We start from the raw sequence: 24,935 nt of genomic DNA, 5'->3' as shown, positions 1-24,935 counted from the left end.
AAAAAGGGTCACCCATAATTTTCTAGAACCACATGTCTTGGACATATTGGTTGGTTCATGTGTCAAATAGATTTACAAACCCTGTCAGTGGCCTAGAACTTGTTATAGGATTTGAAGCTTGTTAGGAAGGAAATTGTCTCCTTGGAAGTAGTACATTTATTCGGCTGAAACGAATGCTGATTTCAGTTAATAAACAAGGTAAAAATCCCATGATGATGAAGTTCTCTGGGATCATAGAATTGTTCTTTGGAATTTAATTAAAACGCCACTTGCTAGAAATCAGAGTTTTCATGCTGGAGGTGCCTGGAGAGTGGAAACAGCTGAAGCGTCACCTGAACTGAGGGTTTGCAGCGGGCTGAGAGGAGGGTTACCAACCCATGACTACTTCCTCCCTGGTTCCAGGATTTATGTCCTTTGATCATGGTGAGGAGGTAAGGAATTTTAATGGATTTTTGTTCAGGAATTTCAGGCAAGGAAGGGGTGGAGACAGTTGTCAAGGGGGTAGTTGCAACGTTGTGGGAGACAAAATATGTGTAAAGGGTATACTATTGTGGGAATTCTCTGGTGGCCTAGTGTTTGGGACTGTGGCTCCCACTGGATCCCTAGTTGGGAAACTAAGATCCCACAAGCCGCATGGTGCAGCCAAAATATATATATATATACATACACTAGTTATTAATTACCTCTTGCATTTGCTGTGTATTATGTGCAAGACACTAAGTAGTTGGTAGACTGCAGTGAATAAATAAACAGAGTCCCTCGTCTCATGGAGCTTGTATTCTGGCTGGGAGAAGAGACAGGCCAGGATAAGTTATATTATGTGTGTGGGTGTATATGTTAGTCGCTCAGTTGTGTCTGACTCTTTGTAACCCCATGGATGGTATGTAGCCTGCCTGGCTCCTGTGTCCATGGAATTCTCCAGGCAAGAATACTGGAGTGGGTTGCCATTCCCTTCTCCAGGGGCTCTTCCGGACCCAGGGATCGAACCTGGGTCTCCTACATCGCAGGCAGATTCTTTATTGTCTGAGCCATCAGGGAAGCTCTAAATTATATTATAATTTAGCCTACATTATTATATTATCCTAAATTATAATATATATTAGGAAGTGATAAGTGTCATAAGCAGGATAAAGGGAAAAGATGATGACAGGGTGGACTGAATATCAGCGTTACCGTCTATTTCTGCTACGTCCTTCCCACCCCCCATTGCTGTCCTGTAGAAACATTTTGACTATACAGAATTATTTGTCTTGGGAAATTCCTTACAGTTGTACAAACAGTGACAATGATTTGGAAGTATCCCTGTTAGTTGTTTATTGCTACATTATATTTTAAACTTAACAACTTAAAAAAACGTGTATCTTAGCAGCATCAGCTCACAGCTTCTGTACAGCAGGAATATGGGTGTGACGCAGGTGGGTAGTTATGGCTCAGAGTCTTGCTTGCGCTTGGGTTAAAACTTAAGACCTGGGGAATTCCCTGATGGTCCAGTGGTTAAGCCTTTGCACTTTCACTGCCCAGGGCCTAGGTTCGATCCCGGGTCAGGGAAATAAGATCCCACAAGCCATGGGGTGCGGCCAAAAAATAAACCAAACCAGCTTAGGCCTGGGCCTGAATTCTTCACTATGTGGGTCTCTCTGTAAGGCTGCTTGAGTGTCCTCAAGACATGGCAGCTTCCTACCCTCCATCAGGAGTGGTTTGAAAGAGAACAGGAGGAAGCTACAGTGCCTTTTATAACCTAATTTTGGAAGTCACACACTTTTTTGATTATGCTAAGTCCCTTCATTCGTTTCCAACTCTTTGTGACCCTATGGACTATAGCCCGGCAGGCTCCTCTGTCTGTGGAATTTTCCAGGCAAGAATACTGGAGTGGATAGCCATTTCCTCCTCCAGGGTATCTTCCCAACCCAGGAATTGAACCCGCATCTCCTGTGTCTCCTGCGTCGGCAGGCAGATTCTTTACCAACACTGCCACGTGGGAAGCCTGACATACTGTTTACTTCTGCCATGTTCTAGTTAGTTAAAAGCAAGTCACTAAATCCAGTGCACACTCAAGGGAGGGGAATCTGGCTCTGCCTCTGGAAGGGGTGGAGGAGCATTCAGAGGCTTTTTGGACACGTTTTACAACTTCTACAGTGATCTCCTAGGTCTGTGACATGGGCGCACGTTTTTCACTTAGGACTGTAGGATATTTTAACGCATTTCAGAAAGAAATGGGCAAGTCATTTCTCTTCTCGCCTGCTCACACTCCAGGCTTGCAGAAATGAGGTTTGCTGGTGTATTGGAGATATACCGTGGACCAAAAGAGCTCAGAAGCCCAGCCTAAATGGGATGCCATATAAAGCATATACTTGGCTCCCCCAAAATTGAAAATTGATCACATTTTCTCCCTGTGTACTTTCTGGAAGTGGCAGGAAGAACAGGGGAAAAATATGGGGGTACAAAGGTGAAACAGGATGAAGACAGGCACTGGAAAGACCAAGTTTTGGGGCTGCTTCTGCTACTCCCTGTAGCTATGGCAAGTGTTTCATCTCCTTTTTTAAAAAAAAATAAATTATTTATCTATTTGGCTGCCCAGGGTCTGAGCTGTGGCAGGCAGGATTTTTTAAAATTGCAGCGTGCAAACTCATAGTTGTGTCATGTAGAATCTAGTTCCTTGACCAGGGATTGAACCTGGGCCCCCTGCATTCAGAGCATGGAGTCTCAGCCATTGGACCATCAAGGAAGTCCGGATCTTCTCTTCTCTCTACAAAGTGGGGATCCTGTCATCCCTGCCCTGCCTCCTTGCCATGCTAAAGGGAGAATGGAGCCTACAGTGGATGTGAAATGTGGTTGGGATAAAATGTTTTTGTCCATGTGGCCTCATGTATAGACACACAGGGGCTGCAGCTGCCAGTAGAATCCTGGCATCCACTGCTTTCTAATCTACCCTCCCTCACATTTGCATAGGACATCTCTACAACCCATATTTACCTTCTTACTCTCATCAGTCATGTTTGCTGGCATCATAAATGATTTCCCCTGTGTAATATATCACACAGAGAAATTGACATGGAGAGGCTGCTGATGTCATACATGGGCCATGCCCTGGACCCAGGCCTCTGGATTCCTGGGTTTTTCCTTGTACCTCGAAAAGAAGAGCAAAGAAAACTGTCCTTTCCTGTGGTGCCATGTATGGACCCAGGTGCTGTGTTTGACACTTAGCACACAAATCTCAGCAATATAGGAAGCAGGTTACTTTTGTTGTCGTTCAGTTGCTAAGTTGTATGGGACTACTTGCAACCCTGTGAACTGCAGCACTCTGGATTTTGCTCAAACTCATGTCCATTGAGTTAGTGATGCCATCCAACCATCTCATCCTCTATCGTCCCCTTCTCCTGCCCTCAATCTTTCCCAGCATCAGGGTCTTTTCTAATGAGTCAGTTCTTTGCATCAGGTGGCCAAAGGGTTGATTTCCTTTAGGATTGGCTAGTCTGATCTCCTTGCAGTCCACGGGACTCTCAAGAGTACCACAATTCAAAAGCATCAATTCTTTGGCCCTCAGCCTTCTTTATGGTCCAACTGTCACATCCATAACAGATAAATGGAAGCTGAAATTACAGTTGTTCAATGCAGTATGCATGTAGCGGCTGAGCGTAAGTCAGTAGGAGCTGGCGTGACTTCTGGATAACTGGAGAGGCAACATTTTAAAAAAAAGCCTTTTTTTAAAAAAAAAAACAGTGCTGGCCAAACCAAGTGGATCCAGAGCCTGGTTTGATCTGTGAAGGCCATAAGTTAGAGGGCCCTGAGTAGTTTAACAAATGGGATGCTGAGTTCCAGAGTGGGGAAAGATTTGGTCCAGTTCACATAACTGATTAGAATAATTATAGGGCTGTTGCTGGGTGCTGCATTTACACGGATGAATTAGGTTGCTGAGGCATTCATGACTTTAAAAGTAACATGGGGAAGTTCCCTGGTGGCCTAGTGGTTAGGATTGGGTGCTTTCCCTGAGAAGGCCTGGATTCAATCTCTGGTCGGGGAACTGTCCTGTATGCTGGTGATGCGGCCAAAATACAAAGTTAAAAAAAAAAAGAAAGGTAATATGTCTCCCGTGTGGACAGCTTGATCCTGTTGTCAGGGCCTTCTCCTCTCTTAGATCATTTAACTGAATGACTGGTGCTCAGATCCAAGGTCAGGGATAATCATTGTCATGACTATCTTTTCTTTTAAATAGGCAAAGTATTCATAAGGTAAAAAATTCAACTCTTTCTAGGGTGTTAACAGCTTAACTTCACAGCAGGCCATCAGGGAGGTTCCAATGCGTGAGCCATCCTGTAAATGACACCAGAAAGCAGCACCCTGGACCAGGGTATTGACCACCTTGAAATGGCTTAATGTTCACTTCCCTAAAATGGGGATGATTGGGTTGTTTTAAGGGTAAAATGTTATCATACCTGTAAACAGCTATTATTATGAGCACCTGATAATTGGAACCTATTCATTAAGAATGGTTGGTAGCCTGGGGAATGGGATTTGGCTAAAGAAAGAAGTTTGATTTCTGTCCCTGCAGCCAGCATACTACCATCTCCTGCCCTTCTTGTAGTTTGGGAGGAGGAGGGGGAAGGGTGGGATGAAAAGTGGGCTGTTGTCCTGCTGAGCCTGCCTGGGATGAAGGAGGCTTCTTATTTGAGCTGGACTAACTCTTTAGGGCTTCCCTGGTGGCTCAGTGATAAAAAAAAAAATCCACCTGCCAATGCAGGAGACTCCATTCTGGTCCTCTTGCCTGGGAAATCCCATGGACAGAGGAACCTGGCCGTCTACAGCCCACGAGGTCACAAAAAAAGATTTGGTGACTAAACAACAGTTCCTTCAGTTAGTGTCTGAGGTTTGGCTGTAACCTGCAGACTCTGCTGTTTGTGAGTCTTGGGATTTACCAGGGAGATGTGGGGAGAATGGTTGAGAAACTCTGAGACAGGCTATTTGGATAAGTACCTCACTTCAAGGGTAGTGATCAAGGTGAGTCACTACCTCTGAGCCTCTCTGCTTTCTCAACTGTAAAATGGATACAATCCTGGGAATGAGCTTACAGGGTTGTTGTGAAGATTGGATTAATCATCAAAGTGTCTATCTCAGTGAATTTCCACAGGAGTTCTATGATGTGGGGTTACATAGCTACTAAGGGGGCAGATAAGGAAAAGGGCTGCAAGAGCATCTTAGATAGCAAATGAACTTCAGGTCACCTCCCTGCCCTCAGGACAAGGATCCTGCTGAGAGAGGGGAAGTGGTTGTCCAAGGTCATACTGGCAGTGTGTTTTAAGGCCAGAGCAGCGTCCTTGGTCCCTGGGCTGCCACACCCGGGATCTGACAAGCCCTTCACCTGCTGGCACTGACCCTTCCTATAGCTTTGCCCCATGGGCGCATTTCAGGAAGATAGTTTTGCTGGGTCGTCGCCTTCAACAGCAGGACTCCCTGAAAACGTGTGTGCGGGAGTCCCCGGGCTCCTGCCAGTAGAACAGAGGTGGAGAGAGCTATCCTGGTGTCCCCACCCAGCCCGGGTGAGGGGGCGGCCGTGGGCGGCGGCGGCGTCCCCTGGCGCTGGTCTGGCGCGCTTCCTTGTCACCGCCGCGGCCTCCCTCCGCCTCCCTGGCGGCCGCCGAGCCGCGCGGGTGTTCAGTTTCAGCGCGGGGATGAGCACAGGCTGCGCCCGGCTCCCCGAGAAAGGAAGGAGGCCAGCAAGCGAGGGCTCCGCGGTCCTCGACCGGGGCCTGGCAGCGCCGTGGAGGGTGCTCGGCTCTGGTCGCGGGGGCCGGGCAAGCGTCCAGCTTCCGCCGCCCAAGGGGACACCTGGGAGCCGCACCGCCGAGGGTAACCGCGGGCGGGGCTGGGCGGGCGTCCCTGCGCGGCGCCCCGCGGGCCCCGGGCTGCCCGGGAGCCCCCACTCCTTCGGGGCGCGCCGGGGCGGGGTGTGGGCTTGCCTACCCGCCCGCGGGCTGAACGGCCGGCGTCGCGGAGCGGCTCTTTGTGTCTCCCGGGGCTGCGTGTAAGTGTGTAGTGTGTGTGCACGCGTGCGCGCGTTCATTGCCTCCAGCCCCATCGCCCGGTGCCAGCTTTCCAGCCACCCCCCCGTCCCCCGCGCGCCAGACCTTTGCCCGAGGGGACGCCCCCTGGGCTGCGGGGGGAGTTTCGCCAAGTTGCAGGGAAAAGGGCGGGGTGGGGCTGTCCCGCCTCCCCAGACCCCCCGGCAGCGCCCCAAAGTTAGTGCTGCAGGTGCAGCGCCCCCACCTACCAGGCTCCTCCCCAACCAGCCCGAGCCTTGGGAGGCGGGAACCCCCCAAAGGCTTAGCTTGGGGGCGCCTGATATTCAGCCACCTACTTGGAAGGTGTCCTGCACAGAAAACCACCCGCGCCGGTGCGGGGGTGTGGGGGGGGGGCGCGGATTTCCGGGCAGGGGGCGGCCGCGGCCCAGGCGGAACCAAGGCTGGCTGGCCGGCCGCCGCGAGAGCTTAGCGGCCGTGGCACCGAGCCGGGGTGCCCATGTGACTGCGGTGTGCTTTGGAAGAGGAAGCTGTTAGAGGTCAGTGCAAAGGCGTCACTCCAGAGAGAGCCAGAAGCAGGAGTGAGGGGGGAGTGAGAGGAGACGTGGGATGAGCACGGCGGGGCGAAGGCTGCAGGCACCGGGACCGAAGCGGCCCTCTCCCAGCTCCACTGGCTGCCCTAAAGCATGCAATTGCCCGGCAGGAGGGATGGGTCGGTCCTGGCCGCCTGGAAATGAGGGACCTGGGAGGAGCGACCTCTCCTGGAGAGGCGGGTCTGGAAGGGGCCTCAGAGGATGCTGGAGGGTGACTGGGAGGGCAGAGCAGACACCAGCTCAACTTGGAGAAGCACGTGCAACTTTCCCCTGCACGTAGCAGCCACAGTTCGAAGGGATTCCCTTTCCACACTTGCTGGGGAGGTTGGGGCTGGGGCTGGAGATTGGCAGGTTGAGGTGGGTGACCTGTTTGACCAGGCAGGCTTGGGTCTGGGGCCCAAGAGCCAAAACTGCTCTCTTTTCTGCTTTGGGCACCGGGGAGAGTGTCCCGCTGCAGGCCAAAGGAAGCATCTCTCCTTGCTCCATCCCATGAACACTTAAGTTGTTTTTCCTAGACTGTGTTCTGCCTGGGGCCTGGAGGAGGTGGAAATCAAGGTTAGATTAAAAAAAGAAGAAAACCGAGAGGAAGAGATGGTTTTAGGAAAATGAGGACTAATATTTTGAAGTGGTGCTTAGAGAGAAGAGGCCGGTGTGGTCCATGGGGGTGGGGGTGGGGTGGGGGCTTCAGCATCCCCCTGCCCCTTGAGTTCCTTGGAGAGAAGAGAAACACCCAGGCTTCAGCATGGGGACCTGGCTGGATGGGCTGGGAGGAGGCAGCAGAGTGTGGAGCCGGAGCTGGAGCTGGGACTTCAACAGCCTCAGCGCCAGCACCGCCAGCACCGCAGCCCGCGCCTGTCTTCGTGACTGGGCTGCGTCCTGCGCTGTCAACTACACCCCTCCGATGGGGTTGCTAGGCAGCGGGGCTCTGATGTGCGGGAAGGCCTTCTGATTTGTCAGCCTCCTGCAGACACATGGTTAAGGCTTCTTCCAGCCTATCCGGAGGAGGGACGCGGGGCACGCCGCCTGCATACTGCCGACAGCCCCGGGTCCACCTGAATGTGAGGTGCAAAAGGCAACCAGAGGGAGGGGCCACCTGGAACCCTCCAGCTTCCTAACCAGCTCTGCCCCACGCCCCCCCACCCCATTATTTCCTCTTAAGCTGCAGGTTCCTCCCTGCCCGTCCCCGCCCCATTCCTCCCCTCTTCCCCAAAACCGTGGAAAAGCAAAGTGCAGCGGGGAAAAGAGGTCAGTGGGGTAAGCATGTGTGTGCGGGCCTCTGGAGGTGCCAGAGTGTGTGAGCGTGAGCCCTGGTGGACTGCCCCCAGCAGTGGCTCTTGTGGGAAGGGGTAGGTGGGAGGGAGGGGGCCCTGGCACCGCCATCTGCCAGGCCCAGACCTGGAAGCCTGTCCATCCCCCTCCTGAGCTCTGCCTACCCCTAGGAAGGCAGCAAGTGGAGGGAGGAGGGAGGAGACGGCTGAGTAAGGAAGGATGGGTTGTCTGGCAGTTGCTGGAGCTCAGAAGCAGGTTCTTCTCCCAAATGCACTCTGTCTGTCCCAGCCTCTGAGGGCCAAGCTCTCCCTCCCTCCTTCCCTCCCTCATTGCCTCTCCACCATCCCACCCCTAGGGTCTTTACCATTTGACTTTTTTTTAGCAGCTTTTTTAAAGATGTACTTCACATACCATTCATCCATTTAAAGTGTACAATTCAGTGTTTCTTAGCATGTTACGGAGTTGTGCAGCCACCATCAATTTTGGAACATTTTTGTCACCCCACAACAAAACCCTGTACCCATTAGCTGTCACTCCCCATTTCCTCCCCTGACCTCCTTCAGCCTCTGGCCACCACTGTCCTGCTCTCTGTCTCTAGATTTGCCTACTCTGGACATTTCATACGTGGAATCGAACACTGTGGTCTTTTGTGGCTGATACCCTTGTACTTTCAGCTGCATTGCTTACTTTGCAATCAATTGCAGTTTGTCTTGCCATTTAACTTTTTCAGGGCTGCGTTCCAGTAAGAGTGTTTCATCCTTCATTCAGGTCAAGGGTCTATGCTTTTCTCTAAGTGCCATGCCTAGCTCTGGGCTGGACCACTGCTTGGCTCTCAGTCACTGATTGTTGAATGAAGGAGGAGATGAATGGGGACTAGTAATTGGCAAGCAATGCAGGTGGTTTACAACTGAATTCCAGGGGGCCCAGCTGCTGCACAGGGGCCTGGCAGCTTGGGAGAACAGCAGGTACAGGAGCTGGAAGGAGTAGAAAGGAAGCCTCATGCTTGGGTAGGAGGTGTGGGGGTGGGGCAAGAGTAGAAACTGTCTGCAAGAAAGAAGTGGCCTGTGGGTTGCCAGTTCTTTCTCTGGCGGGAACCTGAGAACAAAGATGCCTCCCCCAGCCTTGGGGGCAGGTAGCCAATGCTTGAGATTCATCACGTGATCACAGGGGCTTCCCCCGTGGGGAACTCCAATTAGATTTGGGTTTTTTAAAAAAAGAAAATTCCCCAGCGTCAGCGTTTATCAAAGGGCAGCAGGTCAAGCATCTCTGAAGCTCTTTTCTCACCTCCTGTGATTCAGGCACTGAATTGTTTTTTCTGCTTCCTTGCTCCTGTGCTGCAGGTACTGTCTGATGAGCGTGAAGGGTTGTTTCACTGACTTCCACATCGACTTTGGAGGCACTTCCGTTTGGTACCATGTTTTCCGGGGTGGGAAGGTAAGTTGAGTTGAGTCTCTTCAAATCTCTGTGCATCCCTGGCTGTTTGTGTATGGAGGGGCTCACCTTTCTCCTTCCACCCACCTTCCCCAGCAAGCCCCTGCCCTGTGAGTACTTTGAGGGCTACTTGGTCCCCCTGGGGCCACCTCCTCACTCTATCTTTTTCTAGAGGGAAAGATCAAAGTCAACTCTTTTGCATCACTTCTGGTCACCCATTCACCCCTGTTCACCCAGTCCAATCAATGTCCTAAGCATCTTAGGCCAGATTGGGAGCATGTGTGCTTCAGTCCTGTCTGACTCTTTGTGACCCCACGGACTGTAGCCCACCAGGCTCCTCTGTCTACGGGATTCTCCAGGCAAAGATACTGGAAATGGGTTGTTATGTCCTCCTCCAGGGATCTTCCCGACCCAGGGATCAAACCCCAGTCTCTTATGTCTCCTGCGTTGGGAGGTGGGTTCTTTACCACTTGAACCACCTGGGAAGCATCTTAGGCTACATTAGAACTCCAGATTTGGCTCCCAAGAACCCCCCAGCATTCACTTCCCCCAGCTATAGTTTCAACTCCAGCACTGGGACCTTTTAACTTACAAGTCTAGTTGCTGGCACCACCTGCCTCCAAGAACATGTTCCATGAGGGATAGACATCACCCAGGGAAAGGAGGTGAGGCATGTGTTCAGGATGCTCCTGCTGTGTCTGCCCCTGTGTGCCTGTCCATGTGGGGACGGAGGGGTCCCTGCATGGACGTGGGTGCTCCTTGGGAATATGTGTGTGCCGTCCTGCTCCTCTGGGTCTGTGTGTGCACGTGTTTTAACCAAACGTGTTGGGAGAAAGTCTGGGTAGAAAGTCACCCCACTTGGTTCCAGATATTTTTCCTCCTTCTCCAGAGCGAGCGCAAGCTGGGTTTATTTATTGGGCCATTTTATCCTACAACTTAAGAAATCCTCCTTCCTCTCCTCGCCCCATCTCCCTCCACAAGCCCATGGCTCAGGAGAAAGAATGTTCCACCCAGTCTAGAAAGTCTTTCCACTCTGGTGTTTCAGCTGGAACGAAGATTCTCTAAAGGCGGGCAGGGGGCCTCCCAGACCAGCAGCACAGCCCTCCCAGCCGCTCCAGAGACACTCTGGGGTTCCTAGAGGGGTCCCCGGGGATAGGTGCTTCCCCATCCTCCCCTATCCCAGGCAGGTGGGGCTGTCTCCTGGCTTGTGGCAGAGCCTGGAAGAAATCAGAGACTTTGGCCTGGATCTTTAACCGATTGCTTCCTTTTCCTCCTAAGATCTTTTGGCTGATTCCTCCAACCTTGCACAATTTGGCACTGTATGAGGAGTGGGTGCTGTCAGGCAAACAGAGCGACATCTTCCTGGGAGACCGTGTGGAGCGATGCCAAAGAATTGAGCTGAAACAGGGCTACACGTTTTTCATTCCTTCCGGTAGGTTCCCGCAGGGCTGGTACTGGGCTGTCTCTCAGCAGCCCCCTGTGACCAGGGCCTTAGGCCCCTCGATGGGGTCTCTCTGGGCCTCCTGGCCTTGGGCAGTCTCCGAGAGAAGCAGGCCTCAGGCTGCAGGGAAAACAACCTCTCACGTGGCACCTGTTTCTTCCTGTCCGAGGGCTAGATTTTCTCCTGGGAGAAAGCCAGAGCCCTTCCAATCTGGGCAAGTTTGAATGCCTTCCTCCAAGATGTCCTGCTGAGATTTCTGCTAGTGAGGATGAGGGTGGTCCTGTGGGGAGGGAAGGGGTGACTTTACCCTATGGGCTGGGGAGGGGGAAGAGGAGGGTTGGCCCAGGGGAAGGACAGACCCCATGGAAGCCTGGGTAGATGGGAATGCACCCAGAGTGGCAGCCTCCTTCCTGCAGAATGAGATGAAATGTAACTGGGCTCAAGGTCAATTCCTGCACTTGGATTCTCCCCTTCCCCCCCAAAATAATTAGCTCCATAACTACAACAGAGGGCGGTAACTAAGAGCATGGGCCCTGGGGCCAGAATATCCCGCCCTAATTCAAATTCCTTCTCTGATGTTTACCAGCTGTGACTTCCTGGAAATGACTTAACCTCTCAGTGCCTCAGTGGTCTCATCTGTAAAATGGGAGACTTACTGGGTGGTAGTGAGGACTGAGTGAGCCAAGACCTATTTGCCTACAGCTCCTGGGAGATGGGCTGAGGGCTTTTGGCCAGTTACAGGCTGAATCACTAGTGGATGTGACCAGGGACCTGGGACCCTTAGGCTGCCTTGGTAGTGGTTTAGTCTCTAAGCTGTGTCCAACTCTTGCAATCCCATGGGATTCTCCAGACAAGAATATTGGTGTGGCTTGCCATTTCCTTCTCCATAGGCTGCATTAGTGGAAGCATTTTACCCAGCATGGGGGAAGTAACAGTCCCACTGGACAGAAGAGTGAGTGAGAGGGTTAGGCCACCTGATTGTGTTCCTTGTGGGTTGTAATTTGGAGGAAAAATCAACCTGGAGAGAGAGAAAAGAGTCTGGATATCCCATCAGGTGAGTTGCAAAGAGTCAGACACGACTGAGCGACTGAACTGAACTGAACTGAGGTAAATTTGAAGGAGTAATTGGATTGTTTCAACCCGGAAGTGAAAATGTATGGTAATGGCCGTCAGCCAGTTGAAGTATCATCTGGAAGAAGAAGTGTTGCCAAGTAGTATTTGACTGACTTGCTCTGCTTGGCACTGAACTCCCCATCACTGGAAGTATACAAGTAGAGGTTATATGCCAAGGAGCCTGCAGAGAATTTGCCGCTGAATATAAGTGTGGATCTTAGGGTAGGCATATCCTTTGAGGCCAATAAGATTCATTGGATGGAGAAGATAGTCACACTTTAGCTTCTGAGAGTTGGACTGGAGTTGGCATTGGGTCTGGGCCAAGCAGTAGCGTCAACTGAAGGGGGAGTGGTTGTGGTGATAGTTCCTGCCATGGGGATGTGGGACCTGCACACGTGGGTTATTCTAGAAAGTTAGGCAGAGATTTCACTGGTCAGGAAATCTGGGATTCGGAGGTGGTGGAGTTTAGTAGGGGTGACTCTGTTGTCAGGGCCCCGGATCCATCTTTGGACCTGCTTGACTTGGGGGGGATTGGGACCCCTGCTTGAGACAGGAAGGAATTGCAATTGGTGGGCAGTGTTTATGGAGCACACCCTGGCCCGTGTGGTGTGGAGAGATGGGGAGGAGGTGGTAATCTGCAGTGGGTTCAGGGCCACTCTATGGGTTTTAGAGGATTGGCCTTGCTGGATTCAAAGGAAGGCTGGTGTGCTCTTGACCTTGCTGTTGTTTTTGTGACTTTGGGCTAATCTTTTCCCTTCTCTGTGCCTCAACTGTCCCATCTCTACAAGGGGGGCAGGGTGAGGCTGAACTCTGGGACCCTCAAGATCCCTCCCAGGGACTTCCCTGGTGGTCCAGTGGTTAAGACTCCACCCTCCTACTGTAGGGGGCACAGGTTCAAATGCTGTGTGGTGTGGCCATAAAAAAAGATTCCTCCCAATTCTGTCCCCTAAGCGCAGACCCCTAGCCTCCCCAGGAAGACAGGCCTTTTTCTCACAGGGTGTTTTGCTGAACTAGGAGGTGGCTCATTGCTTTTCCCTGATCTGGAATGGGAAGGGTGTTAATTTTGGTGACTTAGGCAAATCGGAAAAGGTCTCAAGAAGCAGCCATGTAAACCCCAGCTGGGGTATGACTGTGTGTTGAAGGCAGAAAGAGGAGATGTGGATTTGAATTGCAGCTGGCAGGAATCTATATAGATTCCAGCAAAAAAAAAAAAAAAAAAAAAAAAAAAAAAGATTCCAGCAAAGACTTCTTGCCCTAAGGGTCTTGAGTGAGACACCAGGATTTTTTTTCCTGGATTTTTTGGGAAGAAAAACAGAGACAATTGAAATTTGTCACCTTCTTGGGGGCAGGGTGTACATGTGGTTCCAGACATTGATTTCATGAACCAATGAAATTAAAAAAAAGTCAGGAACTGGTATCAGGGTTATTAACTTGTAATTTTGCTAAATATGGGCATTACTTAACAACAACAACCTGTCACCTGTTTGTGCTATTGTTTTATGAAAGGGAGGCTATTCTGACACTAAGAAAGATGACAGTACATAATTCCAGAATAAAGAACAGTCACTAGTTTTGAGTCTATGAGACTCTATACCATCTTCATTTTTCTTGTTTTGTTACCGACCAGTGAAAACTAAAGGGCCAGAGTTTTGGGGTCACTGAGCATCTTGGGTCCTCATGGGAGCCCGGGGATTCTTGCTAGCATCATATCCTCTGAAGCGGACACACATCTGAGATTTGTGGTAGCTGGGATGTGGCTTTGGGGAGAGAGGGCCTTGGGGATTCCCGCCCCTGCATATGTGAGCTTCTGGGTGTGGAAAGTGGAGAATCTCACTCTGGCATTTCCCACCCCTGACCTGGGTTTTCACCCCCTTGGTGTGACCTCAGACGTGTTCTGCCTCACACTGGCCTCAAGGCCTCTCTCCCCGTCAGCCCTGTGCAAGCTAATAGATGCTGGTGGGAGAGGAAGGTGTCAAATGTAACAATATCTTTGTGATATCGGTTGAGCCTTCTTTTGTCTGAGGGTGAAGGGGTTGGGTGCTAGCTGTGCTTCAGAGGTGGTGGTTATTCATACTTCGTTCCTGGGTAGTCCAGGAAAGCTGCCTGGACGAGGAAGACTGTTGAAGGTGACGAGGAGTAAGATGACCCAGATAAAGGGGCTGGGGTTTGTCCCGCTGAATTGGCCAGCTCTCAAAGGCAGAGGAGGTGGGACTACAATGGCCTCGCCAGTCCACACAGAGTCAAGAGTCCAGAGTGGGTTGGGCATCCCCAAGATTCAGCCTGATCATTGGGAGTAAGGAAAGCTGGAGTTGGAACTCAGCAGTGGACCTGGTGACTTCTTTTTCCTTTGCTTGACCTGACCTATGTCCAGGTCCTCTTGTGGAGAACTGTAGTTAATAGTAATAAGAACTTACATTACTGAGTAGTGATCCTTTTATGTACATAAGTTCTTTGTACATAAGGAAACTGACTCCCACCCCACTTCCTTTCTGTTTTTAATTTTGTTTTTTGACTGCGCTCAGTCTTTGTTGTGGCGTGCAGGCTTCTCTAGTTGCAGCACGTGGGCTCTCTAGTTGCAGTGCTTGGGCTGAGTTGCCCTGTAGTATGTGGTATCTTCGTTCTCTGACCAGGGATCGAATCCTCATCTTGTGTAGGGAAGTCCCATTCCACCCGCTTTGTAAAAGTGAAGCTTCCTAAGGTCCAGAGAAGTGAACACACTAGTTCAAAGTCACACAGTTTATAAGTGACAGGGCAAGATGGGAACCCAGGTGTGTCTGGTTTCAGATCCTACCTGGTTTCTCGTCAGCCTGGGGGTCAGCAGACTTGGGCTCTGGTTCCCCTTCTTGGCTCCATGACTTGGGGATAATTGTGTGCTCACTTAATAAACTTTCTTAAGGGTCCCCTTGGCAGCGTGAAAGGTGCTGGGGAGGCCAAGAGACAGATTTCCTCCATTGTGAGTGCATATCCAGCCAGCTAGCAGTAGGATGGTGGAGCACAGTACAGGGGCCTGGGAAAGACCCCCTTAGTCAGTCATCTTTGCCTGGTAGTAAAATTCACAGTAGCTCCAGGCATTTCCTAGACTCAGACCAGTCTGAAAAAACAGTAACTCACAGCTATTTAACAGTGTAACGTGGCTCGGACCTGAGATGATCCACCTGTAAAATGGGTACAGAGCAGAGAAAGAAGGGCAGTGAAGCAGGCTGGGGTGGAGGGGCTCTGGCAACCCAGAGAATTGCTGCTCAGCTCCAGCCAGTTAGGCCCAGGTGGGAATGGGGCCTGGGGGGCCATCGTCCCATTTATCCGCTAAGTGTTAGTCGCTCAGTCGTATCCAACTCTTTGCAACCCCATGGACTGCAGCCCACCAGGCTCCTCTGTCCATGGGATTCTCCAGGGAAGAATACTGGAGTGGGTTGCTATTTCCTCCTCCAAGGGATTGTCCCAACCCAGGAATTGAACCCGGCTCTCCTGCATTGCCGGAGAAGGCAATGGCACCCCACTCTAGTACTCTTGCCTGGAAAATCCCATGGACAGAGGAGCCTGGTAGGCTACAGTCCATGGGGTCGCTAAGAGTCGGACACGACTGAGCGACTTCACTTTCACTTTTCCCTTTCATGCACTGGAGAAGGAAATGGCAACCCACTCCAGTATTCTTGCCTGGAGAATCCCAGGGATGGCGGAGCCTGATGGGCTGCCGTCTATGGGGTCGCACAGAGTCGGACACGACTGAAGCGACTTAGCAGCAGCAGTAGCAGCTCCTGCATTGCAGGCAGATTCTTTAAGGTCTGAGCCACCAGGGAAGCCCATTTATCTGGAGTGGAAGCCAATTCAGATAGCCTTGTGAAATTTTCCTATTTTGATAACACAGGCAGGTCAAACTCGACACACCCCTGGTTCTGATGCAGCCCATGGCCTGGTACCAGTGAGAAGGTCCTGGAATGGAGAGGCTATCCTGGCAGCAGCCGTGGCAAGCCCTGGGTCTGGCCCCATACAGGGTGTTCATGGATGTTCCTGAAAGCAGCAGGCCCTGGGCCTCTGGGAGGTACCCTGAGTTTTGTGAACTGTGGACATACCCCTGCAGTAGCCACTGAGATAGACAGATGTGGGTCGGGGCCTTTGCATTCTGAATCCTGAGTGGCTGGGCCGTGGGTTAGACTCTGTGCCCACTCTGGCCTTCTCGGCCCCTCAGGTCCCAGAGAACACACCTGTCAGTAGGTTTTGTTGGGTTGCCTGCTTTCCTTCCATGACTAGATCTGTCCCCCATCGCCTCTGTTATTAGCTTCATATTGTTTGAGACTCTGGCCCAGAAGCAGGAGGTAGGTGCCAGCCTCCTTGGCACAGTTGCTAGTCTGAGGACACCTGTTCCCTGGTACTTCCTGGGGTGCAGTGAATGAGTCGCCATCAGGAGGGTGGGTTCGGATGGGCCTTCTGAATTTTATTACTTCCCCTCCCTGGTCCTTCAGGGACAATTTATTAAAAAAATTTTTTTTTGGCTGTGTCATGTAGCACATGGGATCTTAGTTCCCTGACCAGGAATAGAACCTGCACCCTCTGCAGTGGAAGCGTGGAGTCTTAACCACTGAACCTCCAGGGAATTCCCAGAAGCAAGCATTTAAGATGTGAAAAGGGCTGGGGAGAGGAGCTGGGCAGCAACTCTAATCCAAGTCAGGCTGCCCGACCCACCTGTAGGGCACCAGCCTGGAGAGGAGAGTGGAGAGAAGCTTCTAGGACCCCTGGAATATCTGGGAGCACAGATTCCCTGTCCCCACCCCCCCTGCAACAGCACCTCTCACATCAGAGGAATAGCTGTAAGTCAGGTGTGTCTGCCTTTCCAGAAGGGAGAGTCCAGGGCTGATGAATGCAGATTCACATGGCCGCTGTTCTTTCTGAAGCCCTCGTGATGGCCGAGACTGCAGTGAATATCAGCAGCAGTTGCTTACATGGTTTGAGTTCTTACTCACAGGGGAAGCAGTGGTATTCCTCATTTCACACAGGCACGTGGAGGCCAGGACTGGGGACAGTCAGGTGCCCCAGGCCACATGGTGTTATCAGCCCTGGAGACAATCTCTATCTCCGGTCACGAGCTTTGAGCTTTCGTAGGGTGGGAGGTGGAACATAGGAAGGGGACCCAAGAATCTTTGTCCTGTTTGGGCTTCACTCCACCACGAGCATCTGCCTGAGTCCCGCTGTCCTAGGTCCCAGCCTTGGGAAGTGTTGCTTAAATAACGCTGATGGTGGTAACCACAATCATAACAGACAGTGTGGGCTCTGCTTGGTAGAAACAAAAAAATGTACAGTTGAGAAAATCAGCTGGTCCACAGCTGAGGCGGAGAGGCTGAAGCAAATGTGAGAACCATGGCTTTGGAGGCCGCACGGAGCGGGGGAAGGGGCAGGGAAGGAGCCCAGGACATGCCACAAGGGCACACCTGGCCAGCACAGATGCTGCCAGAGATGCGGGAGGTAACAGCAGAACCGGGTTACATAAAGCCTTCGCTCCCGTGCTGTTAGCTGGCGGGTTCCCCTGCCCTCCCTGTCCGGAGTGCCACCAGCTCTGTCCCACCTATTGTCCCCAGCAGGGGAGGGCCGGCTGCCCAGAGTGTCGACACAGATGCCAGCAGTGGCCTTGCAGCCTCCGGGCTCTCTTCCCAGGTGGTAGCACTGCTCCCGGCAGCCGTGGCCACCCGCCGCTGCCCCTGACTCAGGGCTGGCATGTTCAGCTCGCCGAGGAAGGAAGCTGGATCTGCTCCCGCTCAGGGATGGGCTGGGAGGCCTCTGTAATTTTCCTCCTAGCGAATGAATTAGGCTCCAGGTTGTGGGTAGAAGGCTCAGGATCTCAGGTCACCCCTGTGTGTCCCCTTTCCCCTCTGCTGATCCTCTGTCTTTCGCTGGGAGTCTCCTGTCCTTGTCTTTTTGCCTCTGTCTTGCTTGTTTCTCTCTTTGCCTCCGCTCCTGTGTTTTGCCGGTCTGTCTCCTGGGACTCCCAGGGCCTGTGCTAAGCCTCTGATGCTGTCACTCACCAGCTGTGACATCATTCAGCAAGTGACTTACCTTCTCTTAGCCTCAGCTTCAGCATCTGTTAATGAGAGTGGGGTATAACACCCCCTCCCCACCAGCTCTGCACTGTCCAGTGTGGTAGCTGGGAGCTGCAGGGAGGTCTGCTGAGCTCTGGGAACAGGATCAGTCTGAGATGGGTTAGTTAGTCCCTGGAGGAATTAGGTGGCTTGCTTTGTCTCTAGCCATCATATCATGGGCCAAGTGTGGGGGCTGATTCCCTGGGTTCCAATCCTTACAATTGACTTTACTTTGCTGTGCCTCAGTCTTCTCATCTGTGATTTGGGGATGAATGTTGTATGTACCCTGTAGTGATCTTGTGAGAATTAGATGAGATGAGGCCTGGAAATTCTTCAGACCAGGGCCTGGCCCACAGGGATCCTTCTCATGACTACAGTGCCAGCTTCTGGGCCGGGAGCTCAGGGAGATGAAAAAGCCCTGCTTCAAGCTGTTCAGAAGCTGCAGTCAGAGAAGAGAGACTTGTCAGCAGCTGCATGGCACAGCAGACACAGAGCTGATATGGGGGGTGTAAGAGACCACCTAGAAATGGGCCGTGGGTGATTTTGATGGCAGGAGGTGGCCTCAGGCAGAGGAGGGCATCTGGGTCCTGCAGCTCTGTCAAGATGTCAGGAGCCTTAGCTGTGGCCTCAAGCTATCCCTGAGGAATCCTTGACCCCTCCTGAGATGAGGCATCTCTGGAATGATGCGGAAGAGGCTTCAGGCCGTGAGTAGCCTGAGTGAGGGGTTTCTAGCTCCCTGACTGGCAGTGGCAGGGGACAGACAGGCTGTCTCTGTTGGCGTCTACAGTCGGGTTTTTCATAACACTTTGTCACCAAGATCTTCAGGACAAGAGGCTGGTCTGCAGCTGCCCTCTTGGCTGGATGTGAGCTAGCCAGAGGTCTTGGCTTGCAGTGGTCCAGTGGGGCTTCAGGTCTGGGTCCTCCGGGCCAGCCAGGAGCTCGGCTATCTGCATCACACAGCCCGAGCATACTCGGGTGCTTATCCAGGCCTTCCACACAATCCTGTGTGCGGGCCTAGTGGGGCGTTACTGCAGGGCCAGCTGCTGACCCTTTCTTTCTGTGCTCTTCCCCACCCCAGGCTGGATCCATGCAGTCTACACTCCCGTAGACTCTCTGGTGTTCGGCGGGAACATCCTGCACAGCTTCAACGTGCCCATGCAGCTGCGGATCTACGAGATCGAGGACAGAACGCGGGTGAGGCGGCTTCCTTTTCTTCTTGTGACCGTGCCAGCCCCCATGTTCTGCCCGGTCCTCGGGGCACACGGGGCGGTCCTTTCAAAGTCCTTCCTGGCCCCTTGTCCCTCCTGAGTTCCCTGCCTCAAGCCGGGTCTTGGTCCTAATTCTCTAGGGCAGGGGGTGCCCACGAGAGCCTCCACCCAGAGCCCCGGGTGTTGCTGTTCACCTCCAGACCTGTGGCGCCCAAAACCCCCTTGTCGAAGAGGAAGTATCTCTTGAGAAAGCACCGTGAGATGTCAGGAACCCTGGCTCTTCCTTCTTCCCACGTGTATAAAGGGATGCGAGGGAGTGGGGCGGGGGTGGCGGGGGTTGGTGGTTCATGGTTATGCTGGTAGTTTGGAGGGGGGTTAAGACCTTGGGAAGTAGCTCAGATCTTGACCATGGGGGGACCCTGAGGAAGCCAGTATCGATCTGTGAGTCCGCTGGGGGACTGTCCCTGAGCTCCGTCTCAGCGTCTGCTTGCTGCTGTTGGGGGGTCCTTTTTTCTTCTTGACATGAAGTCTCCCCCACCTCGCGCCCCAGGAGCAGAGTCCGAGGCTCAGACACCTGACCTGAGTCCTCCACTCTGTTCCCATTCCACAAGTTTCCTCTGAGAATCACTGGCCCTTCCATGCCAGAAACTGACCCAGTGTCCCCCGGCATTTGAGACAGGTCTGAGAGTGGGAAACCAGGACACAAAAGGCCTACTTTTTCATTCTTAACAGTTATTCAAATGTTTCTTCTCCCTTTTAATTGAGATGTAATCCACACACACAAAGTGCACAATTCAGTGGCGTTAAGCACGTGCCAATGTTGCACAGCCATCACTTCTAATGCAAAGGGGTTTTCATCACCCTAAAAAGAAACCCTGTCCTCAGTAGCAGTCACTCCCCCCTCCCCACTCCCCAGCCTCTGGCAGTCACTGGTCTGTTTTCTGTCTCTGGATTTGTCTGTTCTGGATATTTTATGGAAATGTCATCATATAACCTGTCCTTTTCTGTTTGGCTTCTTTCACTTAGCAGCATCTTCAAGGTTCATCTACAGTTGTGGTATTTGTCAGTGCTTTGTTCCCATGGCTTAGTTTTATTTCATTATATGGGTAGACCACACCTGGTCATCTCGGGCTTTGCCTTGAAAGTGACTTTTGCCCCAGAGAGAGTTGCTATTCATGGACCCTCTCATAGAAGCAGATGCTCTGTGCTCAGAGTCCCTGCCTTTCTTGGTCTTGTTTCCAGGCCTTGGTCTGCCTAGAGTCACATGCATGGGTCACAGTCTTAGCCACTCTGTGTGCACCAACCTTTTTAGTAGTCCCGATGTTGAGGAGACTCGTCCACTCGTCCAGTGGTTCCCTGGGGACCACTCTATGCTGTGTTCAGTGGGCAGGTGTACTCACAAGGGCGAGTGCATATCTTCAGCTTGGTGGGTTTGCTACTGGGATGCCCGGATCCCAGGGGTCCTGCTTTGTGGAATTTCGTGCCTCTCTTCTGTTGCCTGCCTACCATCCCTCTCCTGGTCTGGGGGAGGCCAGTCCCAGCCCTGGTCTGGAGGCTGCTGCCCCATGGCGTTCTAGAGAAAGGCACCATTTGGGTGCCAGTGGTCAACTTGTAGTCTGGGTCAAGTGCTGTCTGGGACTCTGGCCAACTGTCCTTTGGCCAGCCCTTGAAGAATGGGCCGGTTTGTTTGCGAGCAGATGGGTAGGTGTGGGAGAGCAAAGGAGAAAGAAGTCAAGCACACAACTTTCCAGGCAATTCCTGAAAACCAGAGTCAGGCTGGGATATTTCTAAAGGCTTCAGCAACTCACTTGGCAGCTGTCCTTGCTCCCCCCGAGGGAATCTGGATCCTGCTTCTCCGTGGATTGGGGTCCCATCGTCATTCTGTTAGGAGCCCAGCTCCCCTCCCCCGTCAGCAGGAGGCGGGAGGGAGGGTAATGGAGTGGAACCCCCAGCGCCATGCTGAGCTGCTGTGGAATATTGCGCCCACATCGAGATGAGCACCGCAGGGCCCCCTCCCCCAAGGCCTACTGTTCCCTGTCGTCTCAGTGGGCATCCCATCTGGTTTCCTGAAGCAGGTGGATGGGCAGGGGGTTGAGGGGGAGAGGCCGGGGGTGGGGTGGGGGGAATAGGGCGCAGGCTGGGCGGGAACCAGCAGCAGGCTGTTTAATCTGCTTTGATTTCTGGTCTTTGGAGAGGGCTTGGCTACAAGGCCCGATTGTTTATGTCTTAGGAGCCAAAGCAGACAAAAGATGCTGGGAAGAGAGCCCTGGAAGCCAGATAAAATGCCAGGGCTGCTCCTCGTCAGCTCGCTACAGCTTAATTCTTTATATCCCTGTGAGCTTTCTTAAGAAGGTTATGGCCATTTAAAAATAGTTTTTCGAGAGTCCGAAAACATAGCTTTGCTTGGAAACCAAATGCCGAGGGCGGGACAGAGGAAACCATCAGTCTCTAAGCCCTAGGGTGTGGGCTTGATTTAGAAAAATCATTTGCCTTTGTGGCCCAAGGTGAGGGACCTCCCCACAGACACCAGGGGAACCCCAGTGTTCTCTTATGTTTAGGAAGCATGTCTGGCTCTCATGATTTGAATTTTTCTGGGCTGGATGAGAGGTGACCACCCTGCTGCCCATAAAGCAAGCATGAACAGGTGCAGGTGTTCTGGGACTGGGGTTTTTCATTTCCCGACCATCTTTCCCCTCTCACTCTAAAGATAAGCAGAGGGGTGAAGAGCTAACCAAAGTCTGGATGTGTCGCATGTTTATTATTTGAAGATAGCATCTCAACAACTCTCACTCCATATTTTTAACTCCCGTTGGCTTGATAAAGGATAGGAATGGTCCAATTGATCACTAAACTGCCGTCTCTCATATTTATCTTTTTTCCCCCCCAATGGCTCTAGTGAAAACAGCCTTCTCAGGAAAGGTAATGCCAACATGCCCCATTCCCTCTCAGCTAGCGAATCTATTTGGAAATTGCAGATAATTTATTCTTCCTTTCACCTTTTCCCTACCATTGGATTTTTTTTTCCATTGACTTTTTTTTTTTTCCAGGAGAAAAACAATTTTTAAGACACTTCCACCCACCCTCATATTTTAGTTTCTTAAGTCCTTGAGACCTTGGGGTTCTAGATGCACCGAAACATCTTTGGTTCTGATCTCCTGAGGTCACTCAGCTCCAGGAGGAAGGGCTTAGGCCAGGTGCCACTCGAATGGACCTTTGGGAACTCAAACTGACCCCTTGAGACCCGCTGAGAGATTGATTACTCCCCCAGGCTGGGAGCATTGCATGCTTTCTGACTGCCTTGCCTTTCGATGATCAGCTCAATTTGGTGAGGCTCCGAATGTGTCAACAAGTAATGTTGAGCAATCGTGTGTTTAATGTTCCCAGGCATGTGGCTGAAACCTTTTGAAGGCGAAGGGTGGAAGGCGACAACCTGTTTGTAAGTCAATTCTTTGCAAATTTTGTTTCCTGCGGTGCTCTCTTGGAAAAAAAAAATTAAAAAAAAAAAAAACCCCAAAATAATTCTTTCATCAGCATTTGTTTTCACCCAGCTGGTTTCCCTTGGGTTCAGCAACGATGAGGGGAGACTTATCTTCCTCTCTGGAACTACAAAAAATTTTTTTTTCCTAATCTAGAAAGATTCTCAGGTGCCATGGTGCCCATCAAGGCCGAGTGGCTCAGACGGTTTCCCAAATTTGAAAAGTCAAAAACAACTTGAGAGTTTTATCCATCAAGTCAGGAGATGTGAGGGAGGGTCTGAGAAGAAGCAGGCCTGCCTGTCCTCAATTTGCTCTGTAGGTTTTGACAATTTGTTTCAAAATCTCTTGGCCCTTGTTCTGGAGTGGGGGTGGGGTGGGGCTAAGAACCACCCCCTCCTCAAACTCTCTTCACAGGAGGCTAGGACGGCCTCAGGCTCAAGAGCCTCTCTCCTTTTCAAACTCTGGAGGACACTGATGCAATGACTGAAAAATGATGAATACTCTCCCAGCAATAAAACTGGGGTTCTTGGGAAAGTAAGCTGGAGCCAAGGAAACCACTAAATGATATTCCCAACTCCATGCATCTCCCCAGGAGCTCAAAAGCATGCAGCAGCCAGGATCTCATCCTAAAGCATACCATCTCCCAAAGGCAGGGTGATCAGATGGACCCAGGATGCAGATGGGAGAAGTGGGGACAGGGCCTTGCAGTCGGGAAACTGAGTCAGTGGGATCTGGGATGGATGGGAACTGGAACTGGGACTCTCAGAGAGCAGAGTTGGGGCCTTGTCCAGGTGGACACCAAGAGAGGCAGGAAGATCGGATTTTAGCGATGATGGCGTAGATGGAGTGTCTAGGTCTGCCTGTATTTGCCTTCCTCCCAGATGTAGAATGTCGCCTGTTGGTTGTCAGCAAAGCAAGGTGGGAGAGTGCGCTTCCTTGACACCCAATTCCCTGAGTTCCTAGAGGACAAGAGAGGTGAGGAGGGGTCTCTGGCCCCTGCACAGGTCCCTCAAGGCTGATGCATCCACGGTGAGAGGGTCTAGGAGTGAATGTGGACGTGCGGGAGCCATGTGTGGCCTCGGAGAAGAGGGCCCAGCTGTGGGAGACAGACCATCTCCCACCACCCTCGCCTGATCGGGATGTAGTTTCTGGAAGGCTCCTCCATGCCAGGGCCATCAGTGTTATTGCTTCTTTCCCATCTCTTGCTGCCATCTCATCCGTATAGAACCCGTGTTGCCAACCATTGGAATCCCCCTGGGGCCCCGGCCTTTTCACAGCTCTGATGCACCAAACTCTCTGCACCTATACTTCCTCTCCTGTAAGAAACAGTCAAAAGGGGATCTCCAGCTGGACGCCTGCTCCAGACCCGGGGGGTGTGTCCTTCAGTGTTAGGACGGTCCCAGGTCACACGGGGGACTTGTGTCAGAGGGAGTCCTCTGTGGAGATAAGGCTGGCAGTGCCAGGTGTCGTGGGGGAGGCGCAGGAGGTGGGCCCCTCTGAGGCCCCGCCCCTGATGGCAGAAGAGGCCACACCCCCTCCGTCCTCATTGGTCCGTCTGTTGTGGCCTCCCTCTCCAAGTACAGGAGATGCTTGACAGCCTGTCTGCAAATGGGTAAGGTTTGGGATTTGATTTCTGTTTTTCAAGGCGGGATGGAGCGGAGGTAGAATCTATGCAAGGATTTTTGAGAACGGGCGAGGAGCCTGTGTCTGTGGTAGCTAGAGTCAGGCAGGGGCTCGCAGACGCAGGTACCTGCGCCCTCCGCCATCAGATCAGGGGACACCTCTGTTTCTCTGCATCTCACCGAAGCACAAAGTGGACCCCGTACAGCTTTCCCTGTGCAAAGCTCGAGGACCTTTGCAATGACGCTCTCACATAGGCCTCTTCCCCGCTCTTCCTCCTCATTTGTGCATGCTGGTATCTTGCCCCTTTCAGCGCTTCCCTCCAGCCCATACCCCCCCCCCCATTTTTCCTTCACACCATTTGTGCTCTTGCTAAGATGATGAAAATGACTCCCACTCCCAGGAACTACCCCCTACCCCACCCCAGTGCCCTTCTCTCCTGCCTTTCCCCTCTGCCCTCCAGAAACTGACCTCTGCTCCTGGATCTTTGCTTTCAGGTACAGCCCAAATTCCGTTACCCCTTCTACTATGAGATGTGCTGGTATGTCTTGGAGAGATACGTGTACTGTATGACCCAGCGGTCCTACCTCACTCAGGAATACCAGAGAGAATCAATGCTTATTGGTGAGTGAGCCTTGCTCAGCTGCCTCGACAGCTCAGCTGTGGCAGAAATAAATTTTTTTTTTTTTAATACTCAGCAGT

The 24,935-nt window shown here is 52.0% G+C and overlaps 1 protein-coding gene across 12 annotated transcripts in view; it reads left to right on the top strand.

The window, feature by feature from the left end:
• KDM2B (lysine demethylase 2B) overlaps positions 1–24,935 on the top strand; it is a 118,605-nt gene that overhangs the window by 28,603 nt on the left and 65,067 nt on the right. For all 12 annotated transcript variants that reach the window (XM_081540068.1, XM_081540062.1, XM_081540058.1 and 9 more), the window contains 4 exons: positions 9,217–9,310; positions 10,586–10,739; positions 19,008–19,123; positions 24,731–24,857. In XM_081540068.1, the coding sequence (XP_081396194.1) occupies positions 9,217–9,310; positions 10,586–10,739; positions 19,008–19,123; positions 24,731–24,857 (491 nt within the window). The remainder of the gene's footprint in view (positions 1–9,216; positions 9,311–10,585; positions 10,740–19,007; positions 19,124–24,730; positions 24,858–24,935) is intronic.

This window comes from Giraffa tippelskirchi, chromosome 11 (assembly GCF_054371585.1).
Source record: "Giraffa tippelskirchi isolate mGirTip1 chromosome 11, T2T-mGirTip1v1.2.pri, whole genome shotgun sequence".
Taxonomy (NCBI): domain Eukaryota; kingdom Metazoa; phylum Chordata; class Mammalia; order Artiodactyla; family Giraffidae; genus Giraffa; species Giraffa tippelskirchi.
This window is presented reverse-complemented; position numbering and strand designations above follow the sequence as displayed.